The 21108-nt window shown below is 43.7% G+C and overlaps 1 protein-coding gene across 1 annotated transcript in view; it reads left to right on the forward strand.

Annotated features, from left to right (window-relative positions):
• The first annotated feature begins 2760 nt into the window (after positions 1-2760).
• LOC144792490 (arylacetamide deacetylase-like) overlaps positions 2761-21108 on the forward strand; it is a 162582-nt gene continuing 144234 nt past the window's right edge. Inside the window, exons 1-2 of the mRNA XM_078667537.1 lie at positions 2761-3075; positions 11134-11356. Of these exons, the coding sequence (XP_078523663.1) occupies positions 2938-3075; positions 11134-11356 (361 nt within the window). The 5' untranslated portion in view covers positions 2761-2937. The remainder of the gene's footprint in view (positions 3076-11133; positions 11357-21108) is intronic.

Consider the following 21108-nt stretch of genomic DNA (forward strand, 5'->3'; position numbering starts at 1 on the left):
GGCGCCTGCTTGCAACACTGCGGTGCTTCACGAGCGCTGCAGTATTGTCCTCCATTGCCGCCGTCATGCGGTCCATGGCCGCCGTCATGCGGTCCATCCGCTCGCCGACTCCCGCCACATTGCGGCCAATCTTATGCAGCTGGAGCTGGATGGCTCCTTGCTGCTGCGACTGGCGCTGGTGTATTCGGAGCATGCGCCGCTCCACGCTCATGCAGGCATGGAGATGCCCATTGCCCCTCCTGCTGTGCGGCCGCTGTGTTGCGGATGTGGCTGGCCCAGATCTGGTTGGACGAGCTGCAGGTGGTGTAGCAGCTGGTGTTGCAGGTGCGGCAGGCACTGGAGGCACATTGGTGGGGTGCCTGGCTCTGGCAGCCGGTGGGCCTGCAGATGTAGCAGCAGGTAAGGTGGTGGGCCTGGCCTTGGCAGCCGGTGGGCCTGCAGATGTAGCAGCAGGTAAGGTGGTGGGCCTGGCCTTGGCAGCCGGTGGGCCTGCAGATGTCGCAGCAGGTAAGGTGGTGGGCCTGGCCTTGGCAGCCGGTGGGCCTGCAGATGTAGCAGCAGGTACGGTGGGGGGCCTGGCTGCTGGTGTTGGCGCAGCGGCAGGGGCTGGTGGCTGGGTATCGGGTAGGGATTCCTCCTCCTGGGCCTCCTCATCAATCAGCAGCCTCTCGCTGTCACTGCTATCATCGGCACCTGTGAGGGTAAGTGGATACTCAATAGGTGCATGTGACTGTCAGACGTGCAGATGTTACATGCATGCTGGGTGTCATTCCCTGGATGGCTGTGGATTTGCGCACTTTGGAACCTTTCTGGCCGCATTGTGGTACTACTACATTGTGGACATACTACGTCTCCCACAATGCTTCAGGGCATTTCCTGATGCACAACATAGGCATGACTAAGGGCCAATGAGTGAGCCTATTTGGTCAGGGACGGTCAAAGGGGACAGGGTCGCAGTCGCATGCCACTTACCTTGGGTGTCTTGGGTGGGGCGGGAGGAGTCCAGAGGGGTCACGCCAACACACGCCTCCCTCTCCAAGGTGTCCTCAACCTGGTCCTCCAGGGGTGTGTTGGGTGGGACAGTCGGTCCACCACCTCCAGTGCCTGATGCCTCACCAAGGCGCTCCGCCACCCTCTCCTTAGCACGCCCTCGGAGGTCGTACCAGCGCTTTTTCAGCTCCTCCAACGACCTGTCCGCAACGCCCACAGAGTTGACGCTGGAGGCTATCCCCACCCAGATCCTCCGCTTCTCCTGCTCTGGGACCCTCCTGGAGTTGGCACCAAAGAGCTGGTCGTGGTTGGCCACCACCCCTTCAATCAGGTTCTCCAGCTCCTGCTCGGAGAACTTGAGTTTGCGCTTGCGGCCAGCGCTGTTGCTGGGGCCAGGGACAGGTTCGTCGGACATGGCGGTCGCTATTTCGGCCGGTTAGGGAGTCGCTAACGGAGGTTTAGCGTCAGCTTTCCGTCGTGAACACTCGAAGGATAGCGTCGCTGTGGTGTTTGGGGGTGGGATTTGGCTGCTTCCTGGTTGTGATGTCATCACGGTGCTCGGAATGCGTCTTCCCGTTTTCCAGATCCCGCGAGAATGCGACTCGCATTCCCGATCGCACGGGATTGCGAGTCGCAATCCCGTGCGATCGGGATTGCGAGTCGCAATCCCGTGCGATCGGGATTGCGAGTCGCAATCCCGATCGCAGGTAGCCGGAAATAGCGATTTTTCTGCGTTTTTTGTAGGTCGCTAACGGCTTTAGCGCCCGCGTGCGAGTCGCTATTTTTTCCCCGAAAAGTACATGAATGCCGTTTTGCGTTTCCTCAATAGCGAGTCGCTATTAATCGCTATTAGGGACACGCAAAACGGCCCGTACATGAATCAGGCTGTTAGTCACTAACCTCACCCACTAATTATCGATACAGTTATTCATTTATCCAGTCATTCACTCCATCCAATAATTGACACATTCTCATATGTGGAGCAGTGTGGCTCACTGGTTAGAGGCGGCAGACCCTGAAGCAGAGATCAGCCTGGGACCAGGGTTCAATTCCCGACGCGGCAGGGTCTTGGGTCAATGTCTGCGGGCTCGATAATTCTTGCCGAGGTGCGTACGCTAACCATGGGTCCCACTGTGCAACTCTGGGCAATAGCTTGCTTAATCTCCACAATGGCCCCATCAGCGCCAGGGATGCCTGATTTCACCTTGGAGGTGCCCAGGAGGGACCATCTCACAGGAAAAGCCAGGACGGGTTCCCCAGCGGTATACAGCGCCAGGACACTCCGAGATGGAGTAACAGTGTGCTTTACAAGTATACTTACATAACTTTACTTTATATTAAACTAATCATCCATTTACATAACCGCTTCCACAAACTCGTTATTCATCCAAGAACATTCATTTATGCGTTCAATCATGCATCCATTTGTTGAAAGATTCTTACATTTACCCACTCATGCATCAGTGTACCCATACATGCACACTCCCTAATCAGTAGAGAACACTCACTTATAAAATGGCCAGCCCTATTGCCTTCACCAACTAGTGTTTATGAGTAGATTAGTGATGTGCAGAGAAACATTTTAGAAAGTCATGATTTTTTCTGATTACATGGCTACATAATACTTGAGCATATTTCCTAATGCTTCACACTGTTTACTACTACTAACATTAATATTTTACCTTACAGTACACTGTGCCAGGTTTTATCATGCCCCAATAAAGTTATAGGCGTGGGTTGGCTGTGTGCTCATGAAACACACTCTTCAATAGAAACATTCAATGGTTAACTTGGCCAGTTTGTGGTTTGGCAAACTCTGCGCAAGTTGGAAATCTCAAAGGGAAGGCGTGTACAAGTTTCAGCATAATATAACCTTTAAACTCGTGTGAAACGACTCGAGTTAGGAGCCGTGAAAAGAGCTGAACTGAACCGAGTGAAGAATCTAAAATGCCATCGAAATTGTTTTATTTTGCAGTTGCGTCTGTTCTTGTGGGATATTATTTTTATATACCTCTTCCAGAGAACGTCGAGGAGAGATGGAAAATAATGTTTATAGATTCGACTATAAGAACAATGGTGCATTTGGTAAGTGCCCAATCGCATTTTTGAGACCTTGCTAGTTAACTTTAACCGTAATATATATAGACCTTGCAAAGTCATCTAAATGGAACGTGTTTTCAATGACAGGCAAGTGGACATTTGAAAGGGGACTGTTTGTTGGCATGATTTTTACCGAATCTAAAAATATACTTTCGATAATTTTCGTAGTAGTAACTAAAGTGGCAATTATGGAGCTTTTTGTGAACTGTTACATAAAAAATCCTCGTGTGACTTTACTCCGTTTCCATGGCGCAGTTCATTTTACTCATTTAAATGAATGATTATAAATAGATTCATTGAATATTCGATTCGGCAAATACAGGTCAATCATAGTTGAAATAACGCACTAAGCCGTACACACTCATGCAGGTACACTTAAAGCGCTGTGAGTATTCACAAATATGTTTTTTAAAACTGCTTTCTGGCACCGTTTGCACATGTGGTTCTACCTAAATAGTGACTGAAAAAAAATAGTACGTGAACATAATACTGTGTGATCAAAATATTGTGACCACAAAATATCGCCCAAATTAATGAAAAATATGTGTAAATATTATTATAGCAATGTATAATTTATATTTTAAATTGTAGGATTTATTGCATGTTTGTGCTTTTTTAGAAATGAAATGTTAGTTGATTTTAATTGAATATTTTTGGGGTTTTATTAGGAATTTTAATGGATATTGTCTCACTTTCAGTATGTAATTATTAGTGTGTCATTTTTCGAATTATTATGTATTAGTTTGCACTTTTATTAAAGTGTGAATTACTGAATACATTTTAGCTTTGGAATGAGGCATTTATTGGGTATGTAGTACTTAAATAAAAAATAATTGCATATTGATAATAATTTATTAATGCATTATTGATTCGATTCTTTTTTTGGGATACCATTTTATATTTAATTGTAATTGATTGATACTATAATATTTTATATATTATTTATGGCCAGCATGATGTTTCACAGTATTTATTAGCTATCACTCCCTGTATAGTATGTTACATTCTTTATATTTGATAAGGTTTGCTATTTTCTGCATGTTTTGTTCTTTATATGTTTATTTTTTGGTTTTTTCCATTGAAAGTGTATTGGTGGAATGCAGGGTTAGTATGTTCACAAATACAGTTTACTCATAATCAAAAAAAAATGAACATATTTTTATCATAACAGATTTTATTACATTCACTTTATATTTGCAATCTTTGAGATACTGTTTATTGTACATTTTATTTAATACCTGTGCATTTCTTACATATTTGTTGATTTTGTAAAATATTTTTTTGATTTTTAAAAATGTTTAGTATATTTAAGGTTTTGTATTTTTGATTTAAATACATGCAATAATGTTTATGCTCATTTATATAATTTGGCCGTCTTGTATCTGAGTATCCCAATGTATGAATTTCCTTGAGGTTAGTAGAGTGGGCATAGAATAGTAAAGCTGACCCCTGAGTATGAAAGTGCCACTTTGTTTGTTAGACCTTAGTTAGAATATTAAATCTGTTCCACCTCCTCCCAATGTTTGAACTTTCCGCAATGTTTGTTTAACTGGAGGTAAAACATGAAATCTACCCCCTCCAAAATGTGTGCACTGCACCCATTGTTTCATTGGAAGAACATGGAATAGATTTTTTTCTTCAATTTAAGCACTTCTTCCAATATTTCTTAGACTGTAGTTAGGAGCATAAATATGATACCTCCAAAGTATGCACTTTCATCAATGTTTGTTAGTCTGGAATTAGAATTGAAAATCTGGCCCCTCCATGTATGCACTCTTTCCAGCTTTTTATAGAGTGAAATAGGAATATTTATTCTGTTCCTACCACCAATGTCTGCACTTTTTCCACAGTTTGTTAGACTATGCTTCAAATAATTCACCTGGCCCTGCCTGATATATCCTTTCCCCCAGTGTTTGTTAGACTGGAGTTAGAATAGTGAATCTAATCCACCCAAGCATATCAACTTTCTTTAATTTTAAAGTTTGCTAACATGTAGTTTGATTAGTACATGTATACTTTTCCCTACGTTTTACAGGAATGTGATTATAATAGTGTGTTTGAATAATTTTTTATTTGTTTATATTTTAAATATTTTGGGTTGGAGTTAGGATAATGTATGTTACTTTATCCAGGAAAAGTATTTTTATATTTTGAGTACATTACATTTAAAATGATATATTATTAAAACATTTAACATTTCATTTCTTTTAATTAATCATCTATTGTGTATTTTTTAGATTATTTAATATTACTATTTATTATATAGTATACGATAATATTACTATTCATTAATTTTCAAAACACATCAATTACTTTACCTCACCTTAATAAAAGGATTAAAGAAGCAGAGTATTGCTTCTAAATCATTGTTATTCTCCCTGGGAGGTTATTGCACAGGTGTGGAGCAGGGTCCTGTGCCCACACACAAAGCACCAATGATACTGGTGGATGCTGACACTTGTTATACGGTTCCGAAAAATTCAGTAGAACTTTGCATTAGATAAACAAAGCTATAAAATAAAGAGACTCAGGCTTCTTTATATCGCCAGTAAATGTTGGTTTGGCGAGCTCACAGTACAGCATCTCAACACCTAAACCTCCACAGCTACAGACGCTGTTGGCATTCTCAAACATGACCACTCCTATTCCGAAGGAATTTGTGGAACTGGATCTAACTCTTTCGTTTGTCACTTTTGCATGGCCTAGGTGTTATAAAAGGCAGAGACACATTTTCAAATGTCTATTGAAAAGATCTAATCCTTGAAAGTAAAACATAAACAGCAATTATTAGACAGATGAGACACATCATTGTTACAAGCATTACTAGCATGGCTAAAAACACTAACAATTCAACCTTGTTAATTGTTTCAAATATTACTCCTATTTATCACTAATACCCCTGCTCTAGAGAGAGCATTATAGGAACACCCTTCTACCAGACTCAGTTGGAATGATCTAACCCCATACCTTGGTATAATGTCTCGGAAGGCCAGCCTCAATGCATCAAGGAAAGCACTCCCTCTCAGTGTGCAAGCCTGCACACATCTCCTCTTGCGCAGCTATCTTGCTTATTAGGATGAATGTCAGGGCCTGCGGAGCTGCATCTCTGTCACAGCTCTCAGCAGCTTCCATGATAACTCCGGTGTGAAATGCCTTTCACCGAATTCAAAACAGACGCTGTTAAAATAATGAAACACCAGTCTTATTGCATTCTGCTTAGTGATGCAGAATACCATCTTTACTAAGTCTGGGGAAAAAGAGTCATCTCCTACGAGCACATAATAAAGCAAGGACCGTGTGGTCTCTTATGTGTATCCCGGGAACTAACAGCGCAGACTACAGAATAACCAATCTCTACCCAAAAAGCATGCATGCTTGGCATTTTATTGTATTAGTGAAAACATGTTCAACCCACCATCTTAAAAAGATGATAAGTTAAAAAGAAAAACTAAAATGGAGACTAAGTATAATCCCTGTAACACCTTCTTCTTTGGACTGCAGTTCAAATGGCTGTATTGAAGAAACGTCCATTGGCACAATGGAGATGTATAATTGTGGTGTCTCCTGTTCTGGCCTTGGAGTCTGTCACCAAGGCCAGCATTCCGAAAGCGAAAGCGAAAGCCTGGCATCCTAGATGGAGTCACTGGTCCACTTCCTTGACAGCTACAGATATCGATTATATTTTTTACCTTAATTTGAGAACACAGGAATATCACCAGTATGAACAGGAATACCCCATGTTGTGACATTTTGCTTTTAGAACAGTGGGCTTTCATAATCTATACTGATATAGGTCAGCCGGCGGTGGGTACAAAGTACCAGTGCTCAGCTGCGTGTACTACATGATAAAGGGATACCTAATGGAAGACTGTTGTCACTGACAAGGCTTCAACAAACAGAGGGAAGGATACCCTGAACCTGTGGCAAGACTGCTTGGAACTGTGTGAATGACTTCTGTCCTTGGCCAATACCTGGCACGCCCTGGCAGAGTAAGCCCTGCAGAAGCCAGATACGCCCTCAGACTTCCCTGGATAGGTGGGACCAGCGACACTCAGAACCAAAGAATCTCTGGCCATCGGGCCCTAGGAGGGATGGCCCAAAGTTAAATGGTGTAGTGCAGTGTGGGAGTTGCAGTCTGTCTTTCACCAAATTTCAAGTCACTATAGCACTCCCCTGGACCTCCAGAAATAGAAGATCCTTTAACCACTTCCATGCTCATGACAAGGTCAGCTCGTCATGCACTGCATCCAAGCTGACCATGTAATTTCAATGGAAATTAGAGTAAAAGCAGAAATTGCCTTAGCACCAAAGGGGTTAAGTAACTTTTACCGCTACCAAGGCTTGTTGTTCCCCAGTCCGGCAACTGACTACTTACCTCACTGCTACTTTGAAAGGGCAGTCCACAATACCTGCAACCGATGCCAGCAACAACTCTATTGTCATTTTGTATCCCCTTTTTGCCAGCACTTCCTCTGTGGGAAAAGCAACTTTACCTCGGGTCCCATTTAAGAACACTGACAGCCAGGACAACCACTGCACCTGGGCTCCAAGGGCCAGGTAAAATTGAACTGACTGTTCTGGCCTGGTCCTGGGATCCTCACCTTCGCTACCCTGTGAAGGGGGAAAGCAAATCAACCTGTAAATGACCGATTGTCACTAGTAGTTTTTGCCATTGAATGCAATGTTAAATGACAGCTGTATTTAATGCACTTGTTTTCCATTGCTTTGAAAATTCATAACTCTGGTTCTATGTATGATAAAAGGTTCATTTTGATGTGTGTATTTATATAAAAATAGGCTCTATTTTTGTAATTGGTGTCAGATTTCTATTAATTCATCTCAATTACTTATGAACCATAATGGTACTTTAAAAGGCTTACTACATGTCCCTCCAGTAATGTCTGACTGCTCTTTGGCATACTACCAGGACTACGCTAAGGATTCATTGTTTTGAATCCAGAGATCATCTTTGAAGCATTGTGATAATATTGCATGGTAAGGTTACCTAACCATACCACATAATATTCCACTTTCATACAATTATATTGACTGACTGGAAAGACCAATTATTCTAGATGATGCAATATCTGCATTACAATAAACTACATCCCACCATTTCACTTATAGTGATAAAGTTACAATCAGCTGTTAGTGTATTGCTTTCAATATTAATTGCATTACTGTCAGTGAGTAATAATTCATTGCTGGATAAATTCTGCCCTGAAATGATTACATTTATAGTACACATGTAGAGCTTTCCTATACTGTACTTTTTTACTCTACTTTTGCTCAGTAAGCTTTAAACATTCAGGTGGGGGTGATTTGCCCTCCAGGACCAATATCTCAGCTCCAGAAAGGAAAATGCAGTTTTTGTCAAAGCCATTTTTAATGCGTGATGATGTCAGCTGTGGCTCCTTTGCTAAGGCAGAGGAGTGTCCCCCCACAGGAAACATAAAATGATAATAACACCATGTTATTATCATTATATTTTTCAGCACTGTCTCTGTTGTGTTTCTTTTAGGTGCGGGCCGGCTGCCCACAGAGCAGAGGGAGGATTGGAGGGCACTTTCTAAGTGCGCATGTTGGTTTTCCTGGCCGTCTTGGGCTGGCAAAACAGACAAGCGCACTTAGCATGTTCTCAACCAGCTGTATTTGATAGCCAGGTAAAGAACATGCACAGGTTCCCACTACCTATTCGGAGCACTGAACCAGGCCGCTCAGACCAATCACAACGCTGTTGTTGTGCTGATGACAGCAGCATCAAGATTGGCTTAGGGGTGTCTGGGAGCCTCTGTGCTTCCTGCGTCGACCAAAAAAGACGTAGGAGAGGCAGCGGGTGGCAGGTAAGTGAAATTTTCTTTTTCTTTATTTTAACCCCCTACCCTCCCCACCACTACTGCTCCATAGCAGCCACCACTGGATGGTGTATGTAGCACTGGGCAATATTTCTGCTGCAGCTGGATACATGGAAGTATGTGTTTCATGTGGTGTCTATGTTATTCGTTGGGGGGCGCTCAAGATGTTTACCCATCACCAAAAGGATGGCATATTTCCCCTACTGTCTGTTTTAATCCATCCAAAAATGTGATTCCAATTTAGGCCGCGAATAGGATTTAGGAGAAAATATGTGCAGAGTTTCTGGGTGGCTGGGATTACAATTTCTAGCCAGTATTTCTGCACACATTTGCCTCTATTACAAGCTAAACACGACCACATGGAGAATAACTGTACAGATCCGGTTGTATTAATCATACATCCCTTTTCCACGGGGCTTAATGCACAAATGTATCACCTGTTCTGAACGGGGCGTCTGGTATAAGGTGGTGGGAGAGGAGGGAGGAGGAGGGATGGGGATAACCGTGTCTAGTGGGGTGAGGCATTACTTGCTCTGTGTCTTTCCTGAGGATCAGGTGGGGTGCAGGGATTATGAATGGCCTGCAAGGTGATTTTATCTGCTGGATTTTAGGGCAAGTAAACTTGAGTCGTTGTTTCTGCACCTTGTAAATGCAGTTGAGTCAACAACAGCCAACTCATGATGTGCCTCAGTGCTGAGCTTCTCTGCCAAAGGTTTCCCCCAGTATAACCCCTTCTACTAGCATACATCTCTGTGGGAAACCATGCACATCTCTGACTGAAGGTGTTCAAGACACACGCCATCATTGAGGTCTATATGATGCACATTTTGTGCTGCACAGCAAGAAAACCTAAGCAAAGTTAATGAAAAAGGAAATCTTTGTTTTGTGTATTTGTGGACATGTAAGAGAAACATAAAGATGAATATTAAAGTACACTGATGTTATAGTGTTCATTTAAACACCAAGCTCCTTTTTTATATATTAACACCTGTAAAATATTTTATAACAGCAGTTCTTAACTGGTGGTCCACGACGCCTCCCAGGGTTCCACGACGCCTACTCAAAGGGTCTGTGACTATGTTGAAAATTATATATTAGGCGGTTAATACACTATGCATAAATAGAGAAGCAACATTAAATGTAAAAGAATTTGAAATTGGAAGCTAAAAATGAAGTTAATATCATTAGTTTGATGGAAGCAGTGTAAGTACAACAAACCGAGGGGCATATTTACAAGGGGACATTGCCACCAGAACATCACTTTTAGCAAAGCACTTTTTGTGGCTTAACGCCGCCTTATAAATATGCCCGCTTTTCACACACCACTTAAGCGTGAAAGGGGTGTGCAATGCGCGTTGGTGTGGGCGTTCCTCAGCCATTGCTTTTTGACGCTACCCCAGGTTTACAAAGCTGGGGTAGCGCCAAAAACTAAGGCCACATTATACCTGGTCTTTGAATGGCGATATGAGGAGAAATTACAGTACGAGGAGAAATTATTAATTTCTTCTTGTTTTTTGCTGTTTCTACATGTGCTGTTTTCTGCAGCACTCATAGAAAGACCAAATTGTCATCATTGATTGTTCCTGTGCAGGAAGGTGTCCCTTTCTGCATATAAATACTCACATATACAATCGCCTCTGCAGTGCAGGCACCATAGCTGGCACTAGGCAGCCTTTTTAATTCCAATGCTAGGGGAAACACATGGGTGGCACTATATTTTGTGATTACAGTGCATCCCTTTGTTTTGAAAATGGCGGGGAGCAGTGTTTCCAAATTTGACATAACACCACATGCCGGAATTTACTTGTATATATGCCCAATCAAATAGTAGAAATTGGTTAGGGCAGTTCTCACTTCCAGTAATGACTCTGTGGGGTCCCTGAATTCCAGGGAGGATTCAGTGAAGTCGCAGAAGTCAAAAGGTTAAGACCCACTGTTTTGGAATAAAATCAATCAATAAACAAACACAGAGGCTGAGGTATACCTATTGCAGGCAGATTTGTATGTGAATAATTGTAACCATCTAAAATGCCATGTATCGAATAGTAACATTGTTATTTTATTGGGAACATCCTAAAACAACACCAGAAATCTTGTAACGCAGATATGTTTCCCTATTACAATTCACGTTATTGTCTTTGTTGCATAATAATGATCTACTTCAAGATTACAATTATTTTACCCCTAGGTTGACTTTTTTGAGATGACTGGGATATCACATTACGTGGACATTATGGCTATCCTCATGTCCTATGGAAAGGCTCAACCAAAGTCAGATGAAAATGTTACAGTGACTGAGGAAACATTTAATAAAGTTCCGGTTTGGTTATATGTTCCAAAAAAGCCATCGAATACAAGAAGGAGAGCAGTGATTTATATCCATGGAGGTGGTTGGTGCTCGGGAAATCCGCGTAAGTAGTACAATTCAAACAAAAAATTACAATACCTAAGGAAAATAGTGTTAAATTGTGTTGCTCATTTAAAATCTATTAAAGTGAAGCACAAATATTCCCTATTAATTTAATGAAATGTGTTATTTCCAATGTAATGCACTTCTGACAGGAGTATAAATGTTCAGTGATTCGTCTTAAGCAACCCACGTGCATGCCAGTATTTTTGACAGGTGTGCTTGCACATGGACTTCATGACGTGCACACCAGGGCTAGGCACCCCATTCCCTAAATATTAAACGATCTCTCCTGCAGCTGATAGCGGTTGCCCATTCTCTACCAGACAGCCCCAAGTGATTCCGTGGCTCAATGAGTGTGTGCCAAAGGCGTGCTGGTCTAGCACAGGCACTCAAGGGGCTTTTAGGGCCAGATACAGAAGTACCAAAAAGAAAAAATACAAGACAAGAGACCTTCTCCATCCGTGTGCCCAGGATATGGAACAACCAAACCGTTTCTACGACGATTGCCCCAACCCTTCTCCCAGTAAGGAAGGAGATTAAGACATAGTAGGCCCCCTGCATATCGAAGCTAGAATATCGAGGTATATAAAAATACCGGGCCTCATTTATGAGGCCGTGCGTCACTTTTACGCCGCCGGTGCGTCACTTTTTGTGACGCACCGGCAGCGTAAAAAATGTGCATTGTTGCACCATATTTACAAAGTGGCGCATCTAGATAGATGCATCACTTTGTGAAACTCTGCGCTACATTATACCTGCGCCAGGTATAATGTATGCAGGGGGGCATTCTGGCGCAAGAAAAGGTCATAGAAGTGACGCAGTGAAATCTATAAGATTTCACTGCGCCACTTCTAGGACGCAAATGCGCCAATTTCTTACGCCTGCCTCACAGCAGGCGTAAGACTGACGCAGGCCCTTTCACATGGGGCTTGCCCCATGTGAAAGGACACATTGCTGGAGTTTTGTCACTTTTGTGAGACACCCCAGCAATGCTCACTTTTGCGCCATACAGATACGTCAAAAATACTGAGGTATCTGTAACTCCATACTGTAAATATGACGCATCATTGGTGTCACAAGGAGGGCGCAATGAAAAGTGACGCATCGCTGTTTTCACGCAGCGATGCGTCACTTTTCGTAAATGAGGCCCATCGAATCTAAAATATCAAAAGGTAAGTATATATTTTCAATTCCTAACTCCAAATGTATGTACCATGACAATATACAGATTTTCGGGGTTAGGAATAGTAAATATACACACACTTACCTTGCGATATTCTGGTCTTAGATATTTTGTCTACAATATTCTTGTATCTCAATATCCTTAGCATTGATATTCAGTAGAACAACTGAAGACACACACTTTTTTGTAATTTTTTTATATATATTTTATTTTTCCAAGTTGCCCAGATTACACATCATAACACATTAACTATCCTACTTTCTCCACAGTTAATAAACAGTATCTTTTGTTTGCAATTACATTTCATTACAAATCATTACACCAGCTTTGTTTAGTTATGGCGCCGCCTCCTGGTTAGAGACAAACATAAGCTTATAAGAGAAAAGAAAAATAACCAATATAATAAAGGAGATACCCCTAAGACGTGGGACCCACATATCCGGAAGAGACGTTAATCTCCAGACGCTGTTTCCATCTGCAAATGGGCTCCCATATTCTTAGGCCTAGCTGCCTCCTTTTCCTACCTTTTCGTGCATATATGGGCTTTTCCAAGTTGTATGTCGCCAGAAGATTAGCCAACCATACTTGCATTGCTGGGGGGGTTTTGTCCAGCCAAGCCCTGGCTATACTTAATCTGTATACTGCCATTGCGATAAACATAAATTCTCTCTGGGGCTCATTTGCCTCTGGTCCTATCCCTAATAAAATTCTCGTAGGGTTAAGCGTTACTTGAATATCTAGGGCTTGATCTAGGAACTTCTCTATATCCCTAATTAGAGTGTGCAATTGAGGGCAGGTAGCAAAGGTATGTATCATATCTGCCTCTGCTGAATTACATCGAGGACATAATGTACCTGTAGTACCACCCCATTTTGCTATTCTTGCTGGAGTAAAATACAATGAATATAAGGTTTCATAATGTTGTGATTGTAGGGGGGCAGAGCAAAGAACTGTACGCCCCAAGTCCAAGGACTCCTCAAACCAGCCTTCTTCTCCATTTAGTTTCTCTGCCCATTTCTTACTATATTTCTCTCTATCATCAACTTTTCCTTCTAAGAGACTTGCATAGAAACTACGGATAGTACATTCCCCCCCTAGCCTAATTTTCTCCAGTATATCGATTTTGGCAAAGCCCGCCGGTCCTCCCCGTTTAGTGTTTAAGAAGCTTCTCACTTGCAAGTATTTAAAGAAGTCCCTCCTGTCTATTCCGAATTTATTCACCAAGTCTGAAAACTGCACGAGTCCCTCCGTATCCATCACGTCGCCAACCTGATGAATCCCCTTCTCTGCCCATCCTGCCATTACCATATCTGCAAAGACTGCTCCTGGAAAGGACTTGTTTTTATACAGTCTGGTATACCAATTGAACCTCCCGAGGCGAGATCTTTTTAGAAAAGCATTCCAGACTTTAATGGCGGTTCCCACTGTTTTAAACTTTGTCCTTTTGTAGTATCCAAAGTAGATACAATTTAAAAAGCAATTTTCCGCCTCCGCCCCTAGCACCGCAGTGTTACCCCCCTTGTCCCCCCTCCCCGATCTGCCCCACCCCCCTCCCTCCCCTCTACTGGCAAATAGGTCAAAAATTACCTATGTGTGGCTGCTTTGGATTGTGTAAGTCGCACCGCCCTCCCTCCACATCCTACTACGCTGTGCTCCCCTAGGCTTTCCCCCCTCTTTGTGCTATGTGCCCCTATTCTTCCGCTAAGTCCATAAACCCACCCCTCTATGAGAAGAGCCCTTACCCAGAACTGTTGTACTCTGTCATTCTTCAGATTTCCTAGTATTTAATTCATACTAAGCTACTTAACCCCCCTTCTGAGATTTGAGCTCCTCCAAGAATTGCTGCGCTTTAATCTCGGATAGAAACACCCTCACCTTCCCCCTAGTAACTACCTTCAGCCTAGCTGGAAATAGGAGGTAAGCCTCTGAACCGATAGATTGAAATGGCCTTATTAGTTGCCTGAGCCTCCACCTTCTTTCCACCGTAACGTGGCAGAAGTCGGGCCTGGCAAAAAAGGTAATGCCCTCAAATGTTCGTTTACTATCTGGTCTTGCCTTGTCCATTATTTCTTGTCTAAGGAGGTAATTCCCTACGTTTATGAGTATTGCCCTAGGCAGACCCGCCGGCCCGCAACCCCGTGCCCCTCGCTCTTTCTTTTGCGTAAAGGGAAATCTATGGGCGCGTTGGACCTCCTTCTCCCACTGCCACTCAGAATCAGGGAAAGCACCCCTTAGTAATTTCACCAAAAAGCTCATTATGTCCTGACCCTCTGACCCTTCTTCCACACCCAAAAGACGAATGTTATTGCGACTCTGGCGATTTTCAACGTCTTCGATTTTCCACTCCAGGTCCTCCGTTAGCTTTTCCTGTGTTTCTTTAAAGCCCTGCCAGGCACTCATATCCTCCTCCAGTTTCCCTGTTCTCTCTTCTACCTAGGTGACTCTAACAGCCATTTCATCGTACAGCTTATTAACTTTTTTCAGAGTGTTGTGAATTGTTTTTGTGGCTTGCCTTGCCCGGCGACTTTCTGTTCTTGCCTCCCCCTGCATCTGTTTGAGTGTGTTGAGTAGTAGGTCGAAGGAAGCCTGGAGGGGGCATTCTTGGGGGGCGCTTTCCCAGAAACATCCAAGGAATTATTGACTTCCTGATGCGACTGCAAGGTAGCAGAATAATCCCATGCCAGTTTACACCCAAGGTCTTTGGGGGCGCCGAGCCCGAACCCGAGCCTGAACCATGTCTCTTTAAACGGGGCCATCTTTTCTTCTGTGTGCTTTGTTTATCTGAAGAGCTAGAGCCTGACATTGACACCTCCTCTGAGCTAAGGTCGCTAGTACGAGTTGTATCTGTATCCTCAAAAGGTGAAAAGAAGCATTCTCCTTCACCGTAAACACCATTGTCTCTCTTTTCAAGCATAGCATTACTCCCCCAGGTGCCTCTGGTCTGCTGTGGCGATTTGAGCTCAGCCTCAACCAGCAAGAGGGCCTCCAACATGCCTGCGTTCCCTGTGCTGTTATTCACCGTCCCCGTGCCTGAAACTATGGAGTTTGCCCCCCCAGTGGCCGGGCCCTTCTCACCGTGTTCTGAGCCTTCTGATTCAGCCTCTTTGCTCACAGGCGCGCCGCTTCCAGAGCCATGATCCGAGACAGAGTGTTGCCTAGCAACCATAGCTTCTGCGCCCTGCACGTCCACGAGGACGTTTCCACTCTGATTCAGCTTTCCATCCGTTGGTGCAGTGTGTCTCGGCGTGAAAACCTCGACCAAGGTAGGCTGCCTTAACCCCGTATCTTTGTTTGTTACCTTTTCAGTCACTTTCCCCTGCTTCTGTCTGACAGCGGAGCCGCTTTGATCCTTGGTAGGGCTGGCTTGCTCCCTCCGTGCTTTCTCATTTGCTCGATTCTCTGGCTTTTTCTCTTTAGCTGCGGGGGTTACGGTCTTTCGGATCGCTCCTGGAGCACACTGTGGGGGCCCAACAAGATCACTGTCAGCCTTGCTTCCTCCGTTATTACTCGCGGCTGATCTTGCCGTACTCGGGTCCATTTGCACTTTTGTCTTCTCTTGCCTCGCGGATCGAGGAGGCAGGGAGGGCAGGGGGGGCATCTTGGCCGCGTTGTGTTTTTCCCAGGATCTGATAGCGGCTACCCAGCTATTTAGTCTTCCTTTAAGCCAGTTTAATCCTTGGCTGACCGGTAGTCGATTATTCACAGGCTTCCAATCTGATAATCTTGTCTGAATCCAAAGTGTTAAGGCCATCAGGGGCAGCACAGCATCCTTCTCAATACTCCATCAACGTGTCTGTGTGAGGGAGAGTGGCTTGATGCGACTGCTCAGCACAACCTCAAGGCAGCCATATTGCCTCCTTGTGCCGAAGACACACATCTTTAAAGAATACTGCTTTATGATGCAGTGGCGGTCCACTGCAGCAGTAGCTACCACTCCAATCACACAATTACTATGTCTTTGCCTTGGTCCCTGTACAGTGCTTTGCTGCCTTTCAGCTATGTTAGTGTCATGAAAGCATCACATACCTACACGCATGCATTCAAAATAACACGTAAGCTATGGTTTTATTTGAGAGCCTCAGATCTTTTGAGTTTATTTACGGAATCAATTCCCCCATTCATATATCCATACAGTGGATCTTTTTTTTTAGTCCCCACCAACATTTTTATGATGCACGGAACTTATGTGAGATTCTGTAAATTTCGCATGGCTGCCATTTCACACAATTATTCAGTGTGAACTGGAAAGGGGAATGATTTGGGGAGAAAATGTTTACGGCAAGACAGTCTGTCTTGCTGCAAACATTTTCTCCCCAAATCGTTCGCCTTTCCAGTTTCTCACATTTCTTTTTAATGAATGCTCTTGTGATCGCATTTTCGAGTGGGATACTTTGAAGAAAATTATATGACAATCTAAGTAATTTCATGCACTTGCCTTAAAAATGTATGCAATTTTGCAAAAATGTACACATCCATACTTATAGTCAATTCCGACACTGAAAAATGTAACCTGGACATAGATTACTCCTTATTCATACTCGAAATAACGCCTGCCCACGTGCCCTCAAATAACTCTCCCGTCCCTAATGTTCCATTAAGCTCACAAAGAGAACCACTTTAACCATCTTTCAGGAAACAAAATTGCACACCTGAATTTGTGTGCAACTGCTCTCGATCTAGAACAGATATTATTTAAAATTATACTGTATTGTCATTGATATAGTACCCTCCTTCACCTCACAAGACCCAAAATTGTGTTGACTGACAAATTCCTCCAAAGCAAGATGCTAGAGGAATTCAGGCTCTCAAACAACTACAGAAGTCAAGTATTTATTGTAGGAAAGTGGGTTTCTGTTGCAGTACCCCCACTTTTTGCCTGATAACTGATGCACTTTTCCTTGGTGTGCCCTGGGTCCCTGCCAATCAGGTTCCCAGGGCTTGTATTCTTTCCCCAAAAACTAACCCAATTGGTATCTCTGGACACAGGCCAGCCCCTGGTAAATGGTACGAAGGTACCCAGGGCACAGCGACCTGAAATGACCCCTAAGGGCTGCAACACTTATTGTGCCACCCTTAGAGGCCCTGCACCCTGACACAACCACACAGGCTTTGCAGACTGAGTGTCTTGGTGCAGAACAAAACAGAGAGTCAACATGGCACACATCCCTGTGTCTATAATAGTGTTGATAACCTGCACACCTTATTCAATTCTGAATCAAAATCTAAATAATTTTTTGATCAAAAAGATTTTTAACAACATTTTTCAATGGTGCAGTCCATATAAACCTAACTATCCCCCGCCAGGTGTGAACAATACTATGAAATTCAAACAGAACCTGCTTGATCATAGGGACACACTTTTCACATGCCTAATAAGGTGCTATGTAAGTTTCAAAAAGTAATACATTCAATCTCTATTGCTCAAAATGCATAACTATCCTTTCATTGATCCTTCTTGTCAATGTCCTCAATTGAACACAAAATTCATAACCCAAGATTTTTAACAGTAAACACAGGTCCACAAGAAATTAGTGATTACAAAAATAACAAAAAGGTAACAATCAAATAATGATCATCATTTTTCTTGTTTATTCTTTCTTTTATTTTTTCTTCTTTCATTTCTTGTTGGTTCAAGATGTCGAGTTTACACTTCACAATGCATTTCGCTGCGAACACCTTAGTCAGGGGAGATACTGCAAATAATACAATATGATGTTTCTACGAATTCACATCCATATCATTATTATCAATGCAGACAAGGTCAAATTCAATGATTATCAGGCCATTTAACCGGTCCCATCAAAACGAAAACGAGTTGAAAAAATCAATGTATTTCTGTGCCTATACTACATTGCTGTTCATGACGCCAAGTGATTCAAATCACGCAGAATGGACAGCACAAAAGCACCATATGTGAACTGTAATGCCGACAATTATAACAGCCCATTGTGGTAAAACAAACACAAATGTGATAAAATCAAAACCTGTCAATCCGTGACTAGTGACCAAAACGACCATGTGAATGGCACCCAGCCTTTCACTGAAAATAAACTCACCTACACGTATATTGAAGAGAAAGTAACAGCCACAGTGCACAGACTAAAAGATAATGTAAGGCATATGTTATTGCTAAAGCATATAATCGTTAATTCTAAGTTATGAGCCAAAACACCCCACTGGAAGTGCAGCATCTATCCTACTCTACTCCCCACTTGACCTGTGTAAGTGACCAGGAGCTCAGCTCCCACAGCCGCGTGGTCTGCCTCCTAGCAGCCATCAACCAAAGGCCCCCTATCCTCCATAGGATAACATTGGGCCTACTCACTCTGCACCCGGCTGCCCCTGTGCCGCTGAGCGTGTAACAACTGTACTTACCTGACCCTGGGAGACCCCTGGGCTACCCCAGAACGTTAACTCTGCCAGCCGAGTACTTACCCAAAGACTGATAACTTGATTTCTTCATAGGGTAACATTGGCTGGGTTTCACTCAGAATTTCTTCTAAGTGTCGAGTTTTGCAACTTTAATATATTCACTAAAAATCAGCCGATTAACGAAAACAAAATAACTCACCTATTATCAGGAGAGATCCCAGTGCTGTGTCTTTGAGCCCAGCACTGAACCTGAAAAGTAATTATAACCGTGATTTACTGTTAACCCAATTTTCCTCCATGGGAATATATTGCCTGGTTTTCAATATTCCTTAAAAATCGCCTGTGTAACAAAAACAATTTCTTTCAACTGTTTACAGGAAATGCACCAGGACTGAATCCAAGATCCAGCTCTGAGTAATAAAAACCTACATAAAGTAATTTTATTGCATTTGCTTAAAAACTCCAGTTGAGCTCAATGTTATAATTGTGTTTAACTTGTGTTGCATATTACGACATTCAAAATCTATTGCTAATTGAAAGTATTCTTTTGCAACATCTCATTCTGAGGAAGTATTTATGATACCTGCGGTGGTTCTAAAATAAAACAACTATATATTTTTATATACAAAAGCATTGGCCTAGAGTTCAGTACTTGAGTTTGTGAGACCATTTGCTGACTGAGTGTGTACAACAAATGCTTTACACTGTCCTCTGATACTGCCTTACTGCTCGACCAAGCTACCACTTTAGAGAGTAAGGTTATATCTAACTTTAGCCTCTGCCATACCTCTGGGGACTGTGGACTCTGTGCACGCTGAACCTTACTTTGGTGCTGTATATACAGCAGTGGTGGTGCGTCCATTGGGGGCATTGGGGCTTTGCCCGCCCCCGCAACTCCCTTGGCGTCTCTGAACTTAAGTAAACTCTCAGTTTACTTAAGTTCAGAGATGCCGAGGGAGATCTGACAATCATGTCAGTAAGCATGACGTTGGACCTCCCACCCCCTTCACAGAGTCTGGTGGGCGGTACGACGTCATGTTGACTGACATGATTGTCAGACCAGGGGCAGCAGCACAATACACAAGTACGCATGACTGGGGAAGGTTGGTGATTTTTTGCCCGTGCCCAGTCATGCGCACTTGTGTCTCCTGTGGCTGGTGCATGCCCATTAGGAGAACGAGGGTTGAGCAAAGGCTCAAATCTCGGACTCCTAATGAGCAGGCGGGCGGAGAGGTACCCTGCTGTATGTCAATCCTGGCGCTGCTGGCAGTGCCAGGTTTGGTGGAGAGGGGTTGCCGCCAGTGACGTGGCTGTTCCTGGACCATTTCCTGTTTGAAGTTAAAGGCACCCGCCACCAACCCTGGCTCAGCAGCAGAGGCGGCACGGACCCAGTAAGTTTTATTTTTAATTTAATTTTAAACTCCCCCCCCACCCCCGCGTGAGTGGACTGTCTGCTGAAGTATGTGGTTGAGGTCGGTCAGGGCTGAGGTGCTGTGTAGTGGGGTCGCTGCTGACAGCACAGCAATGTGGCTTATGTTCAATGGCAAAGCTGCATGTAGAGTGTGTACTGAAACAATTTGTGTATTCAGGAGGGTCGGCGTTCCCTACGAGGTCCGCAGGAAACACTCCTGATACACCGCATTTTGAGCACCACTCCCGACAGCACCTCTCTCCCTCTATCAGTGTGTAGGCTGGGGCCTAGTGAAGACTTCTGGGCGCCTAATGCAGTGCCTCGGTGCATTTGTTACAAGCAGCCGCACGTTCCACACAAGGGCAGGAAGGGTTGTCACCCCCAGGTCGTTCAGAACATCCCTTCGCCTGTCTTTCCAAAGAGCGCTCTGAATACACACACAGCGTTGTCAGTGGATGGGCAGTGAATGCTGGTAGCCTGCACTCGGGTAGAATCCAAACTGAAAACGTCCCTGGGAAGACTCCATAAAGTTGTCTGTGTGATTCTAGTGGCATGTGCTTCTCACTGCATCATGGTAGTTCGTGTTGGGGTAGTAGCTCGGGCTGGGCATCAAGTGTTCCTCTTTGGGGCTTCCGTAGTGCACAGGGGCAAAGTGCGTACAGGGCCAAAGCACGCACTTCCGGGAATGCTTTCTGCAAGGGTCTCTCAATGCATAGTTCCGACACGGTGTATAGCATTTGCTATACACCGTGCTACAGTGGGAGGGAGACACCTTTAGCACAGCACC

Source organism: Lissotriton helveticus, chromosome 11, assembly GCF_964261635.1.
Source record: "Lissotriton helveticus chromosome 11, aLisHel1.1, whole genome shotgun sequence".
NCBI classification, from domain to species: Eukaryota; Metazoa; Chordata; class Amphibia; order Caudata; family Salamandridae; genus Lissotriton; species Lissotriton helveticus.